Source organism: Gymnodraco acuticeps, unplaced genomic scaffold (assembly GCF_902827175.1).
Source record: "Gymnodraco acuticeps unplaced genomic scaffold, fGymAcu1.1, whole genome shotgun sequence".
NCBI classification, from domain to species: Eukaryota; Metazoa; Chordata; class Actinopteri; order Perciformes; family Bathydraconidae; genus Gymnodraco; species Gymnodraco acuticeps.
The window spans coordinates 381,485-401,112 of NW_022992037.1; the positions used below are offsets into that span (position 1 = coordinate 381,485).

The 19,628-nt window shown below is 42.1% G+C and overlaps 1 protein-coding gene across 3 annotated transcripts in view; it reads right to left on the reverse strand.

The window, feature by feature from the left end:
- Positions 1–16,803, reverse strand: part of LOC117536709 (single-stranded DNA-binding protein 2) — a 58,617-nt gene extending 41,814 nt beyond the window's left edge. Inside the window, exon 1 of one of the 3 annotated variants that reach the window (XR_004567612.1) lies at positions 16,622–16,803. Coding sequence is in view for 2 of the 3 variants with exons in the window: in XM_034201692.1 (XP_034057583.1) it covers positions 16,622–16,677 (56 nt within the window). In the remaining variant the exon portion in view is untranslated. The remainder of the gene's footprint in view (positions 1–16,621) is intronic. The other 2 variants (XM_034201692.1, XM_034201693.1) reach the window with 2 other exon arrangements.
- Positions 16,804–19,628: the final 2,825 nt, after the last annotated feature.

Below are 19,628 nucleotides of genomic sequence, written 5' to 3' on the forward strand. Positions count from 1 at the left end.
TTGAGTTTGGCATTACTGTTCTGCACATTTTCGATCAACATATACATTAATTCATATACAAACAATATAAGCTAATAACGGCTGCTACGTTGCTTTTTCTATATTCCACTGCTGGGCTGTGCGACTTGCTTCTCTTTTTATTGTGTCCTCCATTCACAGTGATCATAAGATGACACCTGGCAGTAAAGACCTGTTATTTACAGTGGTTTCATTTAGTTTGAACCCCTCCCCGGAGAGCACATGTCCTCTCATAATTCCACACATCAACACTGAGCTTCAGGCTCCAAGAGCAACAAAAAGATCAGATGTACAATCATCAACATTATTATCATCACCATCACGTCCAGAATTCAGAGAAGCCGAGCGGACACTCGTTCTGCAATCAAGCCTCGGAAAAAGCCCCCCATCAAACAGATGCCACCTGTGGCTGAGGAGAGTGTTGGCAGCTCAGGCTGTAGACGACAGCTCTGGCCAGAATAGAGAGAGACCCCCCCATAAAAGAGAGCGCAGTGATCAAGCTGCTGCCCCTGCTGAGGACAGCCCTGTGTGTGACAGCCAAACACTTTCCCTGATTAATCAAGCCTAGCAGCGGGGCTTTATGTGCCATTACGAGCCTCACTAAATGACTTTACTTCATTCATTAAAGTGGAGCATCCTCTGGCTACGCTTGCCAGACAGACAGAGAGAGACAGACAGACAGACAGAGAGAGAGACAGGGAGACAGACAGACAGAAGTGAAAGCATGGAGAAGGATGTGGATAGGGCAGCGATGAGGGTGGCAGGGGGGCACTGAGGCAAGATAAACAACGACAAATATAGACCCATTACAATGCTGAATAATTCATCCTATACTGTAGGCAGGGCTTCGGGAAAACAACTGAGGAAAAAAACAACAGCAGCCCATACAACCCTGCAGATTATGAAGGCTTTACACAGTGAGGAGCATCTTCTAAACACACTTATTTATGCACACACCTTGTCTGGGAAAGGTACAGCAACAGGATCATGGCCAAATCACTTTAAGTGGAAAATCGGGATACAGTGGATTAAATCATGATGCATTTTCATTAGGTAAAAGTTTAGTTTGAATGAATCTGTGCTTTGGACCGATAGGTGTGACCGGTTTATTTGAAAGTATTGTTGGCGCGGCAGAAGATCCTTTGTTTGAGCGATTAATCGACTATTCTGAACACATCAACAAGGATACGTACAGTAAAAGTCATCCACATGGTATGAAAGACAAAAAAGCGAGTAAAGAGCAGGATTATAATAACAAAGGCAAGGACATACGCTGATAGTATTGCGGGAAAATAGGTAGTTTACAAGTCAACAAAGAGATAAAGATGTAGCGATGGAAAGAAAGATAAAGAGATAAATATAAGCAGCAACAAGAGGACTAAAGGGTAGAAAGCAAGAGAGAGGAAGACAGAGACGGAGAAGAGGGAGAGAGTAAATGATTAATGAAATGAGCTGGGAAGCGCAGCGAGGGCAGGTCAGGAGGACGGGGCAGAAGACGAGTGATGCTGCAGCCAGCAAGCAAAACTGAAAAGGACAACGTCATGAACATGGCTGCTGCTGCTGTCACACACCTTCATCAGGGAGGAGAGATTGAGAGGGTGTTACGCTTCTGAAGAAGTTGAACTGAACTTGTCTTGGGTGAACGGTATAAGAAGCTACATTGAAGTCAATGAGTGAGACAATTACTCCCGTTTTCATTCATAAGACGTAGTTGGTCAGTAGGCCTATACCCTTGAGAGGTTTTGTGGTATTTTAGCAGAAGACAACTATTGCAAATGCAGCATCCAAACCTTATAAAGTTTGTAGCATCATGTCAAAGAAAACAACTACCAACTTTGAGATTTATTATTTAAGTTTGACTGTACAAAGACTTCCATTAGACTCAAGTCAAATACATGCCTTCAATTAATCCCCAACTGGCAGTGCGCTGTGGCTCTACTGCTGGCTGCTCGCTGATGCATTTCTAATTGGTATTTTTGCTGATGGTCACAAGTTAAATCTATATTCTCCATTACCCTTCTGTGGCTTCCCCTGGGGTCTCCCTAATGGCCCCTGCTAAAGGCAGAGCACTTGTATTGAGATATTCATATAAAGTGTATTCTCTCTGACGCTGACTCTGCCAAGACTTCGTGCACAGTTGAGTGTTGGGAGGAGCAGGGAAAAGTTCACTCCAGCTTTGAAGATTAATAAAACACGCGCCATATTCCTGTATTGGAAGCAGTAGAGACGCTCATACTCAAATAAACATTGGTTTATCTGGTTCTGTTCCCTGCTTTGTCTCCATCGAGATGGTCTCACTGCTGATTTGCTGAACAAATGTTTGTTGTAGCCTTTATCCCCCTCTCACTTCCACAACACACAGTAAAGCCCTTAGTGGAGCTTTGGCTGGCGCTCCAACACCGGCTTGGCAAAGATCGGTGTAGCCAGAGCTGTCTGACTTCATAACTGTGTGAGAGGTTGACCAGCCAAACAAAACTAAAAGATCTCTACAAAATCACACAGGTGATCCATTGATATGAGTCATTAGATTTGACATGCAGCATTGTATCGTATTCAAATTCCCCATATAAGTTGATCTTGCAACCAGTGGCGATCCTAGAGTCTGTGGGGGCCTAGGCAAAAATTCACTGGGGTCCCATCAAACCAGCTTTCATCACCATCAGTGGCGCCCCAACACACTCTCCCCCTTTTTTTCTGGGATTAATTGTCAGCCTGCATGTCGGCAAAGCTGACGGATTGCCTCCCAGCGATGTCTCTGTTCACTTCGGACATTCGGATGGTGGAACCTCTGGAGCGCTGACTCCATCGGATAGTTTTTACCAAAAGCTGACGTTTTATGGCACGAAATGCGCTCTCCCGTATGCCCTTTTGACTCTGGACTCGCTAATATCGAAGGATCGGAGTGGTCCCGCCCCCCTGAGGAGTGACTCGTCCAGAGCCCATGTGAAAAAAATCATCTTCCAGGCTGTTAATATTGTTACTGCTTTTCATTTCTGGCAACGTTAACACCCTTCTCCTGAGTGTTTCTCTGCTTCCTTGCAGCATTTGCCAACTCCGAATTAGTTTAGCTGTAGGCAAGGATTGGGTTTTCTGCATGTTAATGCTAGAAGCCTAGTGCCCAAATTAGATGTTTTCAAGACCTGGTTTATAGTTGCTAAGCCTGATATTGCTGTAGTTTCTGAAACCTGGTTAAAACCGTCTGTCACTGACACTGTTATTCACATTGATGGATATAATGTATTTAGAGCGGATCGTAAGGGCAGAGCTGGTGGTGTTGCAATATACACTGCTGAGAAACAAACTACAGTGCTCTGTCCTTCATTCGATTTCAATTCCAAGGCAATTTGAGTTGCTAGCTGTCCAAATAACTATAGCAAATACTCCTCTCACTGTTATTGGCTTTTATAGGCCTCCATCGGCCATCATTGATGCAACTACTAGCCTTACTGAATTGTTGTCTAAGTTTTCTTCTGAAATCATATTATTGGGCGATTTCAATCGGGACTGGTTGAGTGATAAATCTTCACAGTTTAAGCAGGTTTGTGCTTAACTCAGTTTATTGATAGTCCCACTAGAATAAACCCTGCAAAACCCAATAACAATATCCTTATAGATGTCTTTCTAACAAATGCAGCTCATAAGTATGTGTCTGTTGGTGTTTTTCCTAATGATATCAGCGACCATTGCACTATTGCTTGCGATAGGAGCACTAAGTTGCCCAAAGCCGAGGGCCTTATTGTGCTCAGGCGCTGCTTCAAACACTTCTCTGAGCAGGCTTTCCTACATGTGCACGATGGCAGAGGTTAAATGGCACTTCAGTAGTAGTAATTCCATCTGTCGATGTTGCTGTCCAATTATTTATTGATCACTTTTTATCAATTATTAATAGACATGCCCCCCTTAGAAAATTCAAAGTTAAGAATAGGAACACTCCATGGTTTAGAGAACTATCTGATCTCATTCATGATCGAAATAAGCAATGGTCTTTAGCTAGAAAGTCTAACACTACTGATGACTGCTTATTTTTTGTGTCCTCAGAAATAAATGTTCAGCCCTTATTAAAAAAGCTAAAGCTGATTACTATCTGAGCTGATTGTTTTAATGACCATTCTAAGTTCTGGAAAACAATTAAATCACTTCAGAACAAGAAGGTTTCTAGTTTCCCACAAAAACTGAAGGTTAGTGATTCTTTTATTTCAGATACAAATGATATGTCTAATGCCTTTAATGCTCACTTCAAAAAGGCTGGTCACATTTTTGATGAGCAAAGTCATGACTCTGCATGGTCGTACTCACAGCCATAGTGATCGTCCTATCTCAAATCTTTCTGTGTCATCAAAGATTCTTGAGTCCCTAGTTTCTACTCAGCTAAAACTTTTTTTAAATTCACACAACATCCTTAACCCTATGCAATCTGGATTCAGATCAAAGCACAGTACTGTGACTGCCAGTCTGAAAGTCTTAGACGATATTAAGGCTGCTTTGGATAAGAAATATTTTTGTGTTGCATTGTTTATTGACTTAGCCAAAGCATTTGACACTGTAGATCACCACATTCTGTCTAATTTTATGTTGGTGTCTCGTTTTGGTCATAACGCCATATGCTGGTTTCAGAGTTATCTAACCGACTGTACTCAATGGGTCAGGTCGGTTAGTACTGTCTCTGCCCCTGTCACCTTGGAGAAGGGAGTTCCACAGGGCTCTATTTTGGGGCCCTTGCTCTTTTTATTATATGTAAACAATATTTGTAATCAGATGCAATTTTCTACCTATCATATGTATGCTGATGACACTATTGTATACTCATGTGCTCCTTCTCTGGATATGGCCGTTTCCAATTTAAAATCTGATTTTTATCACGCTGCAGCATGCGCTTCTTGATTCGAAACTGATATTGAACGGTAAGAAAACCATAGCAATGCTTTTTGCTCCCAAGTCAGTGTCCTGTTGCCTCTCCCTTGATTGCGTCTCCGTTGAGTTTGTCGATACATACAAATATCTGGGCTTTTGGTTGGACAGAAATCTAAACTTTAAACACCACATTGAAGTTATAACCAAGAAATTGAAATTCACTCTTGGCTTCCTTTACAGACTTAAACGTTGTTTTTCAAGTTCTTCCCGTAAAAGGTTGGTCTCTGGCTTATTCCTGTCCCAGCTTGACTACGGTGATACAATTTATAGATTTGCCTGTCCCACTGTTTTGGCCAAACTTGACCCACTCTACCATGCTGCACTGCGATATATATCAGGGTTTCCCACACATAGACTTAAAGAAATGTATCCGTCCGCGAGTACGACACCATCCGCGATCGATTAACTAGTGGACAACGGCCCCCATCTTTACCTGTTTGCCCCCCCCCCCCCCCCCCCCCCCCCCCCCCCCCGTTCTCGACTACCGCCACAAGTATATTTCAGATCTGTGCGAAACACTGTACCCTATAGGACTCATCATTGCAAACTGTATAGCCTAACTGGATGGTCCTCACTTAGTATGCGTAGGATGCAGCATTGGTTTTTATTAATGTATAAAGCCATTTTAGGTAAGCTTCCACTGTACATATGTGCCAGATTTGCCCCAGTTTGTGACTCTTACAACCTCAGAACCAGTGCCTGGATACGGTTCCAGGTACCTGCCGAGGCTGGAAAAAGGAGTCTTTTTTATTATGGTCCTTGGTCTTGGAATGACCTTCAATTAAGCCTCACACTGATGGCACTTGTCCCTATAGCCTGTTTTAAATTGAAGTTGTCTGAGGTCCTTACCACCAGCTGCTCTTGCAGTAATAAGTAATGTACCTTTCTTACTGTCCCAAATGTGCACAATGTAGTGACTGCTTTTCGTCTTTTTGTTTACTTAGTTGTGTTCTCTATATTTTATATCTCTATGTTATGTGTAATAATGTGTAACGTTGCTGCCTTTTTGGCCAGGTCAGCATTGTAAATGAGATTTTATCTGGTTAAATAAAGGTTAAATAAAAAAAATATATATATATGAAATCATACATGTGGCTTTCAGTAAAATGTCCCTCCTGCAAAGAGAGGAATTTGCGTGTAGAAAGGTGAAATGTCATGAGTGAAAATAATGAAGCTCATATCCTGCAGGAGAGGAAGACTCCTTGGCTCCCCTCAGAGTAAACCCTGTGTTTACCTTTCATTAACTAGAGATCCCAGAATCCTCTCCTCCCCCTCCCCACCCTCGGGACAGTCCAATACAAGGTGAACATAAGTGCTGTAAAACACACACTTGAAAGACAAATAATAAAGCAGCAAAGAGTATAATGTTTGATGTATTGGTGAATGGATGCAGAAACAATATACTCAGTTAGTTCAACATATTTGAGTTATATTTGTATTCTACTCATTGTCTGGAATACACAAAAATGAATCATCTACAATGCATTTTAATGTGGAAAATAAAACGTGTCTATATATGCTTTTGACCATGAATGAGAGAGAATTCAAATGTCAGCTCATTTAGTTACCCCAGCTAGGGCGAACAGGACCGACTGATAACAGTCAATTTATGATGATACTAACCACAAGTCCAACTGTAGTTGCAAACCTCCACCCTCTGTCCTCAGGACACCACTGACTCCCAAAGACTACACCCAAACATGGTTATCATTGAATATGTTGGGCATGAAAAATAGTACACAAAGTCCTACAGAAAAAGAACAGAAAGTAAACCAAATGTAATTATGCTGAAGCCTCAGTCTCCAATTGAGCTAAACTGCTGAAATGTTTTTTGTGGGGGGACGTTATTTTTTATGTTCCATTACTCAAAATTACAATTACAATATGCAGCACAATATAGTTGAGGAATAGTGTTTTAATTAAGCTGCTGCTATAACTCAGTGAACTATAAAATGAACAGAGAAGTTAGGTTTCAGAGCCTTGTTCAGCAGTTATTGCTTTATTCTAACACACTTCGTGATGACCTGCCACTGGTGTCCATAAGAGCAAGCAACATCACATGTCGGTGTTTGAATGTTTTTGACTTATAATAAGGATTTGATGTGTACTTACTTATTGTCATCTGCAACGTTGAGTACAAACAATTCACTGCTGACATCAACATTAGTTTCGGTATTGACATCAGTATTGTGAGAAAAGTCTCTAAGCAGGTTTTGGTATGACTTCCTTATATGTAGCTGCAAATGTGCTTTGGGTATTTATTTTCCTAATTGATTATTATTTACTGATTTATAGACATAAGAATATCATATTTTATAAAACCCAGGTCTTGGATAATATTGTTTGTTTTGTTCATTTCTATATCCCAAGATAAAGTAAAAAAGGATATCCTGACGCTTTAGGAGCTCAAATTGGTTCTTATTTGCTTGTTTTTGATAAAAAAATTACTATGTTTAATATTTTTTTTTATCTTGCAGTATTATATTTATATTTATATTTTGTCCTGTCTAGATTACAGATTTATGCCACTCGAATGACTGTAGTAAAATAAAAAAAACGATATACAGTACATTATTGATACATTTATATTTTTGCTCGATGCTTGTGTATATAAGTGTTTGTGACTGGTGGCAGCTCTGGCTAGATACACTCATGAAAACAGCCAATTAGTGCAGCTGCAACTAAAAGGCTTGAAAATACAATCAAAAGGAAGCACCCCCCCCCGCCCCCTCCCAATCAGACAAAGTGAAACGGTTCTTGTTCTGTCAGCAGTGCAGAGACTCTACTGTCTCACGGAGCAGACAACAATGCCCAGGGCTGAGATAACAGGAAATGCCAGCTTATCAGAGAGAAGGAGGAACAGCTAGCGCGCGATGCTAGCTCGCTGTTTACTAACACACTAATTGAGTAAAATTCAAGTCGTGCCCTTTAGAAAAAATCTGTCATATACACACAGTGAGAATTTTCTAAAAGTGGAACGTGTTTGCAGAACATGTAAAAGTGGATATATCAAATAAAAGCAGGGGCAAATCCATCACTTTCTTAATTCCAGTTCCATTTCATTGGCTTTGATTTGTTTAGATTGAGTCACCTCTCATGGGGAGTTTGTTTAATTTCACAGCTGAAAGAACACCAATGATTTTTAGGAGTGTTTTCCTTGTTCAACTTTCTCTACAAGCTATTACAGTAAATCTTGAATGCAACACAGCCATAAAGCCCAGAATATTACACTGCTGTTTATAGAGATAACTTAAGAGTTTGATGACACTTATGAGCATGCAAGGTTAATCACTGTATTTTTCCAGAGTTTCGCAGGAAGAGGGGCGTATAATGGAATTTGAGGGTAGAGTTCTGTTGACAAAATGGCCAAAACACTATGTTGTTGAAGAAGATTTACGATTACATAAAGTAGAAATGAGGCAGTAACTCAGATATTTAGGCTTGACCCAGTGGAAAATGTGGCAAATATCCTGTTGATCAAGACTTAAGGGGTATGTAATTTATTTCAGAAACACTTTTTGTTATATTCCATGGAATGCTCTTAACATCCCGATAGCAATGAATATATTAAATGCTTTGACAATAAATACATACAAAAATTCATCTGTGGAAGCCGTAGCGCTGTAAAAAGCACGACCAATCATTTTTAGCCGGCCCGGCTAAAATAACTGGATGGCCTACCTGCCGGTCAGCCTTCCATCTGTGCACAAACTTATCTCGTGCCCTCATTGGTCATGTGCACGTTCGTGTGTGTTGGAGGAGGGGCTCTGTAAGGTATGTGGCAGATTTTTTCCGGCTGTGTATTTTCAAATTCTAGCGCACTCAAGCTGGTTTCTCCAAAATTACCTACCCCACCTTTAAAATCATCATTGTAGGGTATTACGTTCAAATAAAGTGTATACATTCTAGTAGCTGATTTGTAGATATTGTCCCGGTTAGGCTTTAAGAAATAAAAATGCAATATACAACTTGACAAAACACCTCTACAACCAAACACTTCAAACACTAATGCAGGGTTGTTGTATTAGACTGCATGAGATGTAGTTAGTGGGGTGTGCCTTGTATACTGCAGATGGAGTTGAATGAGTTCTTTAAAAAAATCACACACACAAACACACACAACTGAATATTTGTGAAGCCCCGCCCCTGATTTCCAGCTGGTGTTCGTGTATTCGTCCAGCTGAAATGGGGCAAGCAGATTTTATCGCTTGTATAATGTAACCTTACTATAACTTAAATTCTCTACACTGACAAAGACAGACACAGTGAGGTTGAGTTGTTTCCTTGCTGCCACACACACCTCCTTGTCCCTGTAACGTAGTATTCAGGACCTTGGATGTGACGCCCCGGGACACACACCTTTGCCCGCCAGCAACAAAACGTCATCTCACACAATGCAACATTCCACAATCAGCAGCAACTCCAACAAAACCAGAGGGAGACGGAGACGACTGTTAGGACAGCATTGATTTAATCTTATAGGATTACAATTCCTTTCTACCGGCTCTAATGGGTCTCTTTTATTTTAAACAACAGAGCTATGAGAAGAGATAAAAGAAACTTCTACAGATAAAGGCAATCTGGGGCAATTTAGGGAAGAATGTGAGGCTATTATGGCCTGCACAGAGGCTCGAGAGGAAGTTTAAATAAATGATTAAGCATTCAGATGTGCAACATGAGGTTGTATAAATTGGCAGTAAAATCTATGCCCCAAGATGTCTATATAGATTAATAATAGCATTTAATAACAAGATACAAAAACGAACAAAAAAGAGACAAAGGACAAGGTTGCATTTTGATGAACAATCTCACTGTTGCCTTGCTCTGCAACTTGTGTCACATTTATCCCGCCTGCTTCTCTACGGCTGAGTAATGGCATTTAGTAGACCTTAAAAAGTCAAGAACTCAATGTCAGAGATTTAAATCTTAAGCGAGCGGATATACTGCCTAGCATTCAGAGGGGAGAAAATGTCATGGAGGACTTTATAGGGATCAGTGGACAGTGGTCATGGAAGGACGGTATTATTTATGGAGAATTAAAATGAAGAAATCTGTGGCTTAACTTCATGAAAGAATAACTGAGGACTATGCAGAGAGTAAGAGAATATGTGTGTTTGCAGGAGAGAGAGGGATACAGAGAGATAGAAAGGAGAGAGAGAGAGAGGGTCTGAAGCAGCTCCTAAGCCTGGCCGTCACGCATGCTTAACCTTGCGCTAGTGCCTGTGCGATGCAGCTTGCATATCAATGATGGAGGAATATCAGCAGAGAGGCCTCCAACCAACCTCCACTACTTTCTACTTTAGGCAGGCAGGGGAGGCACAGCAGCATCCGCAATACACTATGCCACTTACAGTAGCAATGCAAGTTAAAACACACTGTGAGCACAAGGGCAGTGTGACATAACTGACTTGTGTTAGGGTTAGGAAAAAGGATTACACATGTAATACTGGAAAGGTATAGTTAACGATTGTGGATGCGAAATTGTATGTGTCAGGAATTAGAAAACTAAAAGCAGTAAACAGGGCTTTTCTCAGCTGAGCCTGTAAGTGTTGTTTCCACGGACAGCTTTGACTTTAGGCTGGAACTCTCAGGTTACAGGAAGTGCTTTGAGGGAGCGTCTCTACCAAGCTGTGGTTTGTAGCAAAGGGGTCCATATTTGGTGTCACCAGGAACTATACAAAAAACGTCCGAACAAAACCACAAGTGCTACCACTAACAGTTTACAGACATGGTAAACAAAGCATTCGATGAATTGCCCTCCTTTCTGCCTGAGTCTGAAACTCTCCAAATGTCTCAATTCCAAAGATAATCCTGATACATTATCACTTTTGGAAGTGGGTTTCTAGAAAAGAAGTGAATATATTATGTGAAAGTGTGTTCCTAATTAAAACAAAGGCATTGAATGACTCAAATCGGGTCCTAAAGGGCCGACACCAGGTGATAAACTCACTCATCTGTACCCTCCATCTTTTGAGGGCAGTGATAAAAGACTTTCTCTATGCTGTACTCTCTTCTCTCCGTGTCCTCTACCATGTGCTATCTGATGCCGACACAGGACTTTTGTCATGTCAATCGTTCTCAAGGACCCCAAGGCGTCCTGTGACGATGCCTTCTACGGGGTCCTCTCTGTTGATTGACATGTCACTCCATTTCCTCCTGCGTGGATCAGAGGCTGCCTCACACAGCTCAATAAGACGCAGCTGCTTTGATAGCAGTTCTGTGGCAAGATACATCTCTGGCAGCGGGCACGAGAGAGAGACTAGGAGGGATGCCAGCAGATAAAAGGGAACTTTTAACAGCATCTATGTTCAGCAGGTTAAAAAGGGTTTGCTATCAGGGCCTTGTCAAACTGTCATCACTTTCATTTGAAGACAGCTCTGTATGAACAAAAAACATCAGAGCTCTATTTCTTCTCTGGTTTTTCTGATAATCCCAGACTGATGCTAATCTAAAGCGCTGTGAGGATTAAATACATCAGCAGCAGTTTAAAGTCGATATATTGCACTGACCGCCAGTGTTTCTGAAAGACAACAACGGAGAGCGGTGACAGTTCTCCGTGTTCTCACAGTTGTTCACAAGCATCCCATGAGAGCTGGACAGGCTATAAACTGTGTAATGATCACTGGATGTTGTAGTTCATATTCACACAGATGGAGGTTGATTTTGCAGGATGAAACATATGGAGAAAGGGCTGTAAGCAGACAGCTCAGATGGGCTTACAGACTTACACACTATTGACCCAAAGCAGTTCAGAGACACACACATTATCACACACCTTCATATTGTTCTCTGTTGACGTAGCTAAAGCTGAGGCATACCATGTGGCTCTTGTGTTTGGGTGAAGGGGTTTCTCCCTGGGGCTTTTACTCTCTCACTGGACTCAGGCCAACAGAACCAGGTGTGGCCACTTACCAGTGTAAAGTGATCCACAGAGAGAGCGATGCATGGAGAGTGCAGAGGTCCGACACACAGCCATAACGGAGCATTAGACCATGAACTCCTGCAGGATATCACCTGACCTCTTCTGACCTGGACACAGAAACTCTCTTTCCCCTTTACATCTTTCTTTCATATTACTTCTTTTTTTAACCTCTCAACTGTCAAGCTCATGAAGAGTTTTAAGGTTGTTGCTCGTTTTGTTATACTCAGCTGCTCATTTCACATGCCACGTTGACCGGTAACATGTGTTTATCCCCTGGCTACATTCTTTTATTCATGCTCTAAGAAATGGGCCAACTCTCTCTTTCCTCTAACGAGTGTGCCCCTATCATTTCTCAAGGACACTGAGATGTAGTAAACAAGCAGAAAACTCATCAATTACATCCATCGGGTGGCAGCTGGCGTGGAAAAATCAGATTCCCTGCACAGTCGGTGCTAGGCATTGTGAGCGTACGCTATGTGTGAGTGAAGATACTGCTCTATTTCTATTGTAGTTCTCCTGTAATGCAACTCACTGTCAGAGTGGCAGCCTGAATTGCTTCAGTCAGATAAACACTCCCAGCATGCACTGCTTTGCCTCAGTCTGCGCAATGCTGCATTGGCAGCCTCCTGGCAGGATTCTGAGGTGTCTCGGTTCAGAAGTAGTGGTGTGTGTGTGTGTGTGTGTGTGTGTGTGTGTGTGTGTGTGTGTGTGTGTGTGTGTGTGTGTGTGTGTGTGTGTGTGTGTGTGTGTGTGTGTGTGTGTGTGTGTGTGTGTGTGTGTGGTGTGTGTGTGTGTGTGTGTGTGTGTGTGTGTGTTGTGTTGTGTGTGTGTGTGTGTGTGTGTGTGTGTGGTGTGTGTGTGTGTGTGTGTGTGTGTGTGTGTGTGTGTGTGTGTGTGTGTGTGTGTGTGTGTGTGTGTGTGTGTGTGTGTGTGTGTGTGCAGAATGATGATCCTTACAGACTAGAGATGCTCGAGTCTGCACCAGAATTATATTTGGCACCTGAGCTACAGACTGAATAACAACAATGTCTATAGTTTTTACAACTGTGACTTAAAAAAAACAGGTTGGAAAAATTCCACAAAACCATTCATTTGCTGTATATTCTCACACCCAAAACAGTGGAGATAAAGTACTTGTGGGGTTTAAGCAGTGTTTCTCTCAGGATTCATTACACACACAGAATAAAGGAATATGTACTATGTGCTGCAATGCAACTCACTCAGGACCACAATTCCAAAGCTATGTGGAATGTACCCTCTAACTGCCAGTAACCGAAACCTACACTCGCTCAACAACTGCAGTACACAGTCAGTGGTCGTGTACTGTCACTCCGAATCAAAATCAAGAGCAGACCGAACACAGGTACAGCCAGAGAGAGAGAGAGAGGGAGAGGAGAGCTGAACAGTGTTGCTGTCTAAGACTCAAAGAGGTTGTTCACTTCAGGAAGTAGGTGTTAAGACAGCTTCATATTCAAATTCACTCTGTCACAGGATTAAGGAAAAGCGACTGTCCCAGTTTTCATGACAGTTGAAACTGGAAGGGTGTAGCAATGGAAGAAACCATCACATTTTGGAGTGGTTCTTAAAGATAGCTGCATAATGTTTAACTTCCATCAACACAGCAAAAGTTGGAGGTGCATTTATGTGCTGTCAGAGTAACTGGGAAATTAGTTATTTACGGAAACAACTTTCAACTTGTTGTTTAAACGCTCAGAGCAATAAATGCAAAAAACCATCTTTTCATGTCCATGTTCTTCACGTTGCAACTTAAAGCTCCTGAACAAACCAGTCAGAAGAATTTGTTTCCAACTTGTAAAATAGGACGATGAGAGGAGCAAGTGAATGCAGTTGGCCTTGGCTCTCATTGTAGTTTGCAGGCCCTGTTGCTGATCCTTACTTTAGCATATACCTTGCTGCCAACTTGCAACTGGAACTACTTTCTAATGATGAAATACACCTTATCATAACTATTGCATCATCATAGTATTTTTACAATAATACTTGAAATGAGCAATTTAGAACATTCTTTTGCCAGGAAAATGGATAATATAGACAATTCAAGTGTAAGGCACTTCTCCAGAGGAAGCCACTTGTGTAGAATACCTTATTTTATTTTTTTACATATCACGAATGTAGCAGACACCATAAAAAGGGGACACTGTAAAAGACCATACACTTCTTAAAGAGAAAGAGAAAAAAAACCGTTTACATGTTTGAAACTTGCATCTTTAAAAACGTTTTTTTTGTAAATGCTAATTTATTTTTAAATCTCCAAATAATTGTATCCCTCTATATCGATTTTCATGTTAAAGTATGCAAACTGTAACGCACAGGATAAACCATTTAAAATCTGTGTTATTATAACCTGTTGAAGCAAAAAGTGTGCTCCCAACATCATCTGCAGCAAAGACATGCTGCGCAAATCAGATTCCTGCACAGAGGTTAGATGCATTTAGAGCTCCTTTACATCTACAAGGGCGAGAAGGAGCCCCGTGTCTGCGGGGGTCCATGAGGTCAATACTACAACACTGTGTAAACTAATGATCCAGAAAATTCCCTCAGTCCTGCTCTCTCTCCTCCTTCTTCTTTCCCCGAATCTGTTGTTGCCCTCCGTCTCTCCCACTCGCTGATCCCCCGCTGCGCTGCATAAATGAGAAACAACTGAAGCCTCGGCTGCACTGGGCCTGCTCTTCTCCGACACACACTGATAAACAAGGCTGCTTGTTAAGAGACTAATGAAACTCTGCCTCGTCTTATTTGTTCCTTTCACAGCCTTTTCATCTGGTGTTTTCTTGTCACCCAGTCCTTTCTTTTGTTGTGGCCATGGCATTGACGCCCTATGGAACATCAACTCCCGCCTGGAAATGTAAACACAGATAACGGATTGATCTGCAACAACAAGGAAGTCTAAACTAAATGTGATGCCAGGCAGTGAGAGAAGGAAGTTTAGTGACTGCAGGAAATATGTAGCCTGTATTGTTCTCAAAGATTTAATGACCACAATAATCAGATTACAACACAAGGTTAATTTACAATAAACAAACCGTGGCTGAAATGTTAAGACTCATAACACAAACGTATTTCATTCCCACAAAGCCATGGGTCCACTAATGTTGAACTTAGCAGAAAACATGTCTTTGCCCGATACAATGTAATGTCTGTAGGCAGCAGGTTTTTCAGCATGTCTGAAAATATCTTCATCATAGGTGAACTGAGCTGCTTTGGCTAACTGTCAAGGGACTCTGAGAAACACTTTTAACAGAATAATAAGTATCTGCGTATTTCATAGTACATTACATGCACACACATATGTGCTTACATATGTTTACCAAGCCTGGTGGAAGGTTTCCATCTTTGCATCTGTCAGTGCGTGCATGCAATAAGGCAGCGAAGAGCCGTTCAGTCCCATCATATCGATTGGGAGATACATAATGGGGCTCAAGGGATGAAGCTACTCAAACCCACTGTTGACAAACATGAGCAAACTGGATTTAAACGACAAAATAAAGTAGGCTAGAAGTGAGAATATTAATCTACTGTTATACCATAACCCCTTTCCCTCTATGAATCCCTTATCAGACACAGTCAAAGGCATATCATCAGTAAATACCCGTCCCAGCGGGTGCAGATATGGCCCTGGTCATTGCTCATTTGACCCAGAGCATCCACAAAAGTAGTGAGCAGCCATGCCTGGTTGAATGCATCTGAACAGGGTCTTCACCTCAAAGCACTCTCACACAGGATCTGTTGTTCTGTGCGCATCCAGTTTAGGTTTTACTTGTCATGCTACACAGTGGATTCAATGTGTTGAAAAGCAACAAAGCAAATGCAAGGTGTACATTTAGGCCAGTTTGTAACAACCTGTTATTTCCAATAAAACTGTCACTGACCTGTCCACCCCTAAAATTGACTTAATTCTACAATGAAAAACTCTTGATTGATAAGAAAAAAAGGCTTAATAACTGCATTACTTGGGTCAAACTGTTTTTTCTTATGTCTGTCAACAAACGGATAGCACAGCCATGACAAGCATTTCCATTTAAAAAAAACGCTCATCTTTGTCTGCGTATGTTAATAAAAAAGCGATACAGATCATCTATGCCCAACTATTAAAAACAAGCCCGATAGACTGTGTCTGTCTCGGCAAATGTGGAGACAACATGACTGTCTGCCTGTCACAAATGACATCTCGGTGACTGTCACTGGACTAAACCAGCGTGCATTAAAACACGAGATAGTCTCTTTGAAAAGCGACACCTCACAACCATAGACTGTAAATAAACTCAAAACACGGACAGATGCACGGACTTTTTGCCGCTCCTCCGCCGACACACGGTCCTGAGCGTATAGTTTCGCTCCACATGTTTACATAAATGGTAAAATCTCCACTATGTCGCAACTGTTTACTAGGATACATGTGTGTTAAACAAGCGTTAAATACGCACAATTACAAATGAATATTAAAAATGAAGACGCTCGCCCAAAATTAAATAAAACAAACACACAAAGACAGCACAAGAGGAGAACAAAATCCTTAAATTAATCATTGAGGCAGTAATACATTTGAACCCCCTCTGCCATACAATAAAAACCCGCTGACAAAATGTCCATATTCCTCTAAATAAATGAACTTTCCAAGCCTTGCAGAGCGGAGAGCTCCACACCGCAGAGTGAAGCCCCCCCCCTCCCGCAGCTCGGTGTGTGTCTCCCCCCGGCCGCTTAGCAACTTCCCCCACAGCCGCGGTTTCCTCCCCCATAAATAAAACTTACTTTTCTCTGGCTTGGTTGTCGGACGGCACGTTGCTACTCTTGCCTTTGGCGTACATGCTTGCAGAGAGCTCCGATTGTCACGCACCTGTCAACCCATCACAACCTCCTTGGGCACAGCCCCGTCACCATGGTGACACAAGCAGCGTCGTCTCTCATTGGATGTCCCGCTGTTCAGGACCGCCCGCTCGCCATGGCAACCACCAGTGAGTGACAGCTACATGGCCACGCCTCCATACACGTAGCTCCACCCCCTGCTTCTCTCTCTCTCTCTGGTACACTGTATATTCGTCCCCTGTCTTTCTGAAGTCTGTCTGTCTGTCTGTTCCTGATTGGAAATACTCTCCTGACTAGCCACATTAGACACACACACACACACACACACACACACACACACACACACACACACACACACACACACACACACACACACACACACACACACACACACACACACACACACACACACACACACACACACACACACACACACACACACACACACACACACACACACACACACACACACACACCTGCACCCACTCTCTCTATTCCCATTTCTCAGTACAAGGGGGGATTTGAAACCGTCCAACTAGGATTTTAAACAACTGGCTTTGGCTGTTCCTTTTATAGTCAATCACACCCTCTACCGATGCACACACAGCGCACTGCGCAAACAACTCTCGCAAAAATGAACTGCATTTGCATTGGTGTTTATTCACAAAGGTGTTAAGATCTCCAAACATGTGTGGAGAAGAGCATGTTGGAAACAGACAAGCATACGGAGGGCCTGTAAACAACACACCCAGCATGCGCAGGGAGGGTGCAAAAAACAGCTTCCTGTATATGCTTTGAGTAACGCTGCTCCAATACAAACAGAAAATGTTTGGGAAATGTAGTTATAGTTCAGTGTCGGATAAACCTGATGACCTGTTACAAATACACATGTAAGTTTGATCAACACCTGAATTATTTTAAAGACCTCACTGTCTGAGAAAACCAGTGATATGAATTGCCGACCATCATGAATGACGCCGGTTTGGAATGTTTACCAAAACATCAACAACACAGGTCACGATGACTGCAGAAACATAACCTTCTGAAAAGATAAAACGCTGTGGCTGTTTGTGTATGTGTGTATGTGTGTATTTGTGTGTGTGTGTTTTTGGATATGCAAAAAGTGCTACGTCATGCTGCTGTCCAGTCTGGCAGTTAACAGACAGGGGGGTTCAGTCCACTGTCACCATGTACTTATCGCAAATCCACTGAGAGAAAGAAGAGCACAAGAGAAAAGAGATGGACCACAGCTTGGTGCAAAAAAAACACAACAGATTGACGTATCAAACACTCGATTCCCAGACAGTAGCAGGCACTGGAAAGACATACCACGTGTGTGTGTGCGTGTGTGTGTGTGTGTATATCTGTGAGTGTGTTAGAAAACGCTTAGGGCATAGCACAGGGGCAGCAGTGTTTATGCTTACGCAATGCTCCCGTGATGTGACCCAGTTGGAATGGATGCACACTGCCTAATTCTCTCTTTCTCTCTCTCTCCTTCCCCCTCTCTCTCTCTTTCTCCCCCTCTCCCTCACCCTCTCTCTCTTTCTCTCTCCCCCTCTCTCTCTCTTCCTCTCTCCCTGTCTCCGCATGTACCAAATGAACCCCCTTCCCTCTGGAGAAAGGCAGAGTCTCTATTTCAGACAAGCAGAACTTTTGGTTTTGGGATGAGTCCCCCGGGGTCGATCACCATGACAACTGCTAGCAAGCGATAACCATGTGTTCCAGAGGATAGCGGAGTGACGAGGAAGAGGAGGAAGGACGAGGAAGACAGCAGAGAGAGAAGTGGAGATGTAGAGGCTAAAGGGTAATCTTTTTGTAAATATATGTCTGGGTCATCTGTTTGTTGTTACGTTCCCAGATGCTTCAGATGATATGTGGTGTCATTATATTCATATGTGCATGGATTCAATGATCTGTGGTCATCCTAATTGCCAACACTGAAAGGCAAGTGTGGCTTCAACATGACAGAGGCTGTCATTAGAGGGAGGGTGGGAGACATAAGTGACACTGATGAGGGGGATAGATAGATAGATAACCAAAATGATATCATATCATACCATGGTATGTTCAAGACTGTTATCTAATTTATCAATCAAAATGAGTAATTGTATGATCTTAGTGTCAATTAATTAATTATTGTTTCTACATCCTCTTTCAACTTGTAGTCTCCTTCTGGAGGAGGGAAAGGAAGCACAGAAGTAGAGTTATTGGTGTGACACCTGTCTTTCTGTCTTAGTAACTGCCTTGCTAGCAGGTTGCCAATTTGGCTAGATTCCCGTGAGTCATGCTGGCTGAAGGCTGTAGATGTACTCCATTCTAGAGGACTTAGCTCCTTTCCCATTGACTGTGGCCCCATGTAATCTGTGGGCCTGTGGTGACAATCAAAACTAAGCCCCGGCATGTTACACTCCATCACAGAAAAGCACACTTTCTGTCAGGAGAGCAATGATATGATCCAGAGAAAGAAAGAGGCAGAGAGAAGTTAGGCAAATCATCATATTATTTTTCAAATCTTATTGCAGAATTAGTTCTACATTGCCACCTGACTGTTTCCCTCAAGCTCTACCTGTGAACACTATCTGTTTGCTATTTTTCTGTTAATCATTTCCCTCTTGCTCTTATCTCCCAAGCCTTTTGTCTTGAAATGGCACAGACCACAGGACCAAGTTAAAGAGCATTAGGAGGAAGAATAGTGAAACATAGATGGAGAAAGTTAGTTGTTGTAGTTCCATCAGTACAATAACATTACATCAGTGATGGAAGGAGTACTAGGACCATTTAAAACAATGAATGCACTGTGATGTGAACATTAAGATTTAATTGTACCTCTTTGACCAGGAGCCTTAAATGAAACTATCAGTGAAGTTTAGTGGGGTAACGTCTCTTTGGTGAAACAGCTTCAACTCTGATATTATCTGCATTTCTCCAGATGAGCTGTATGTAAGAACACAAA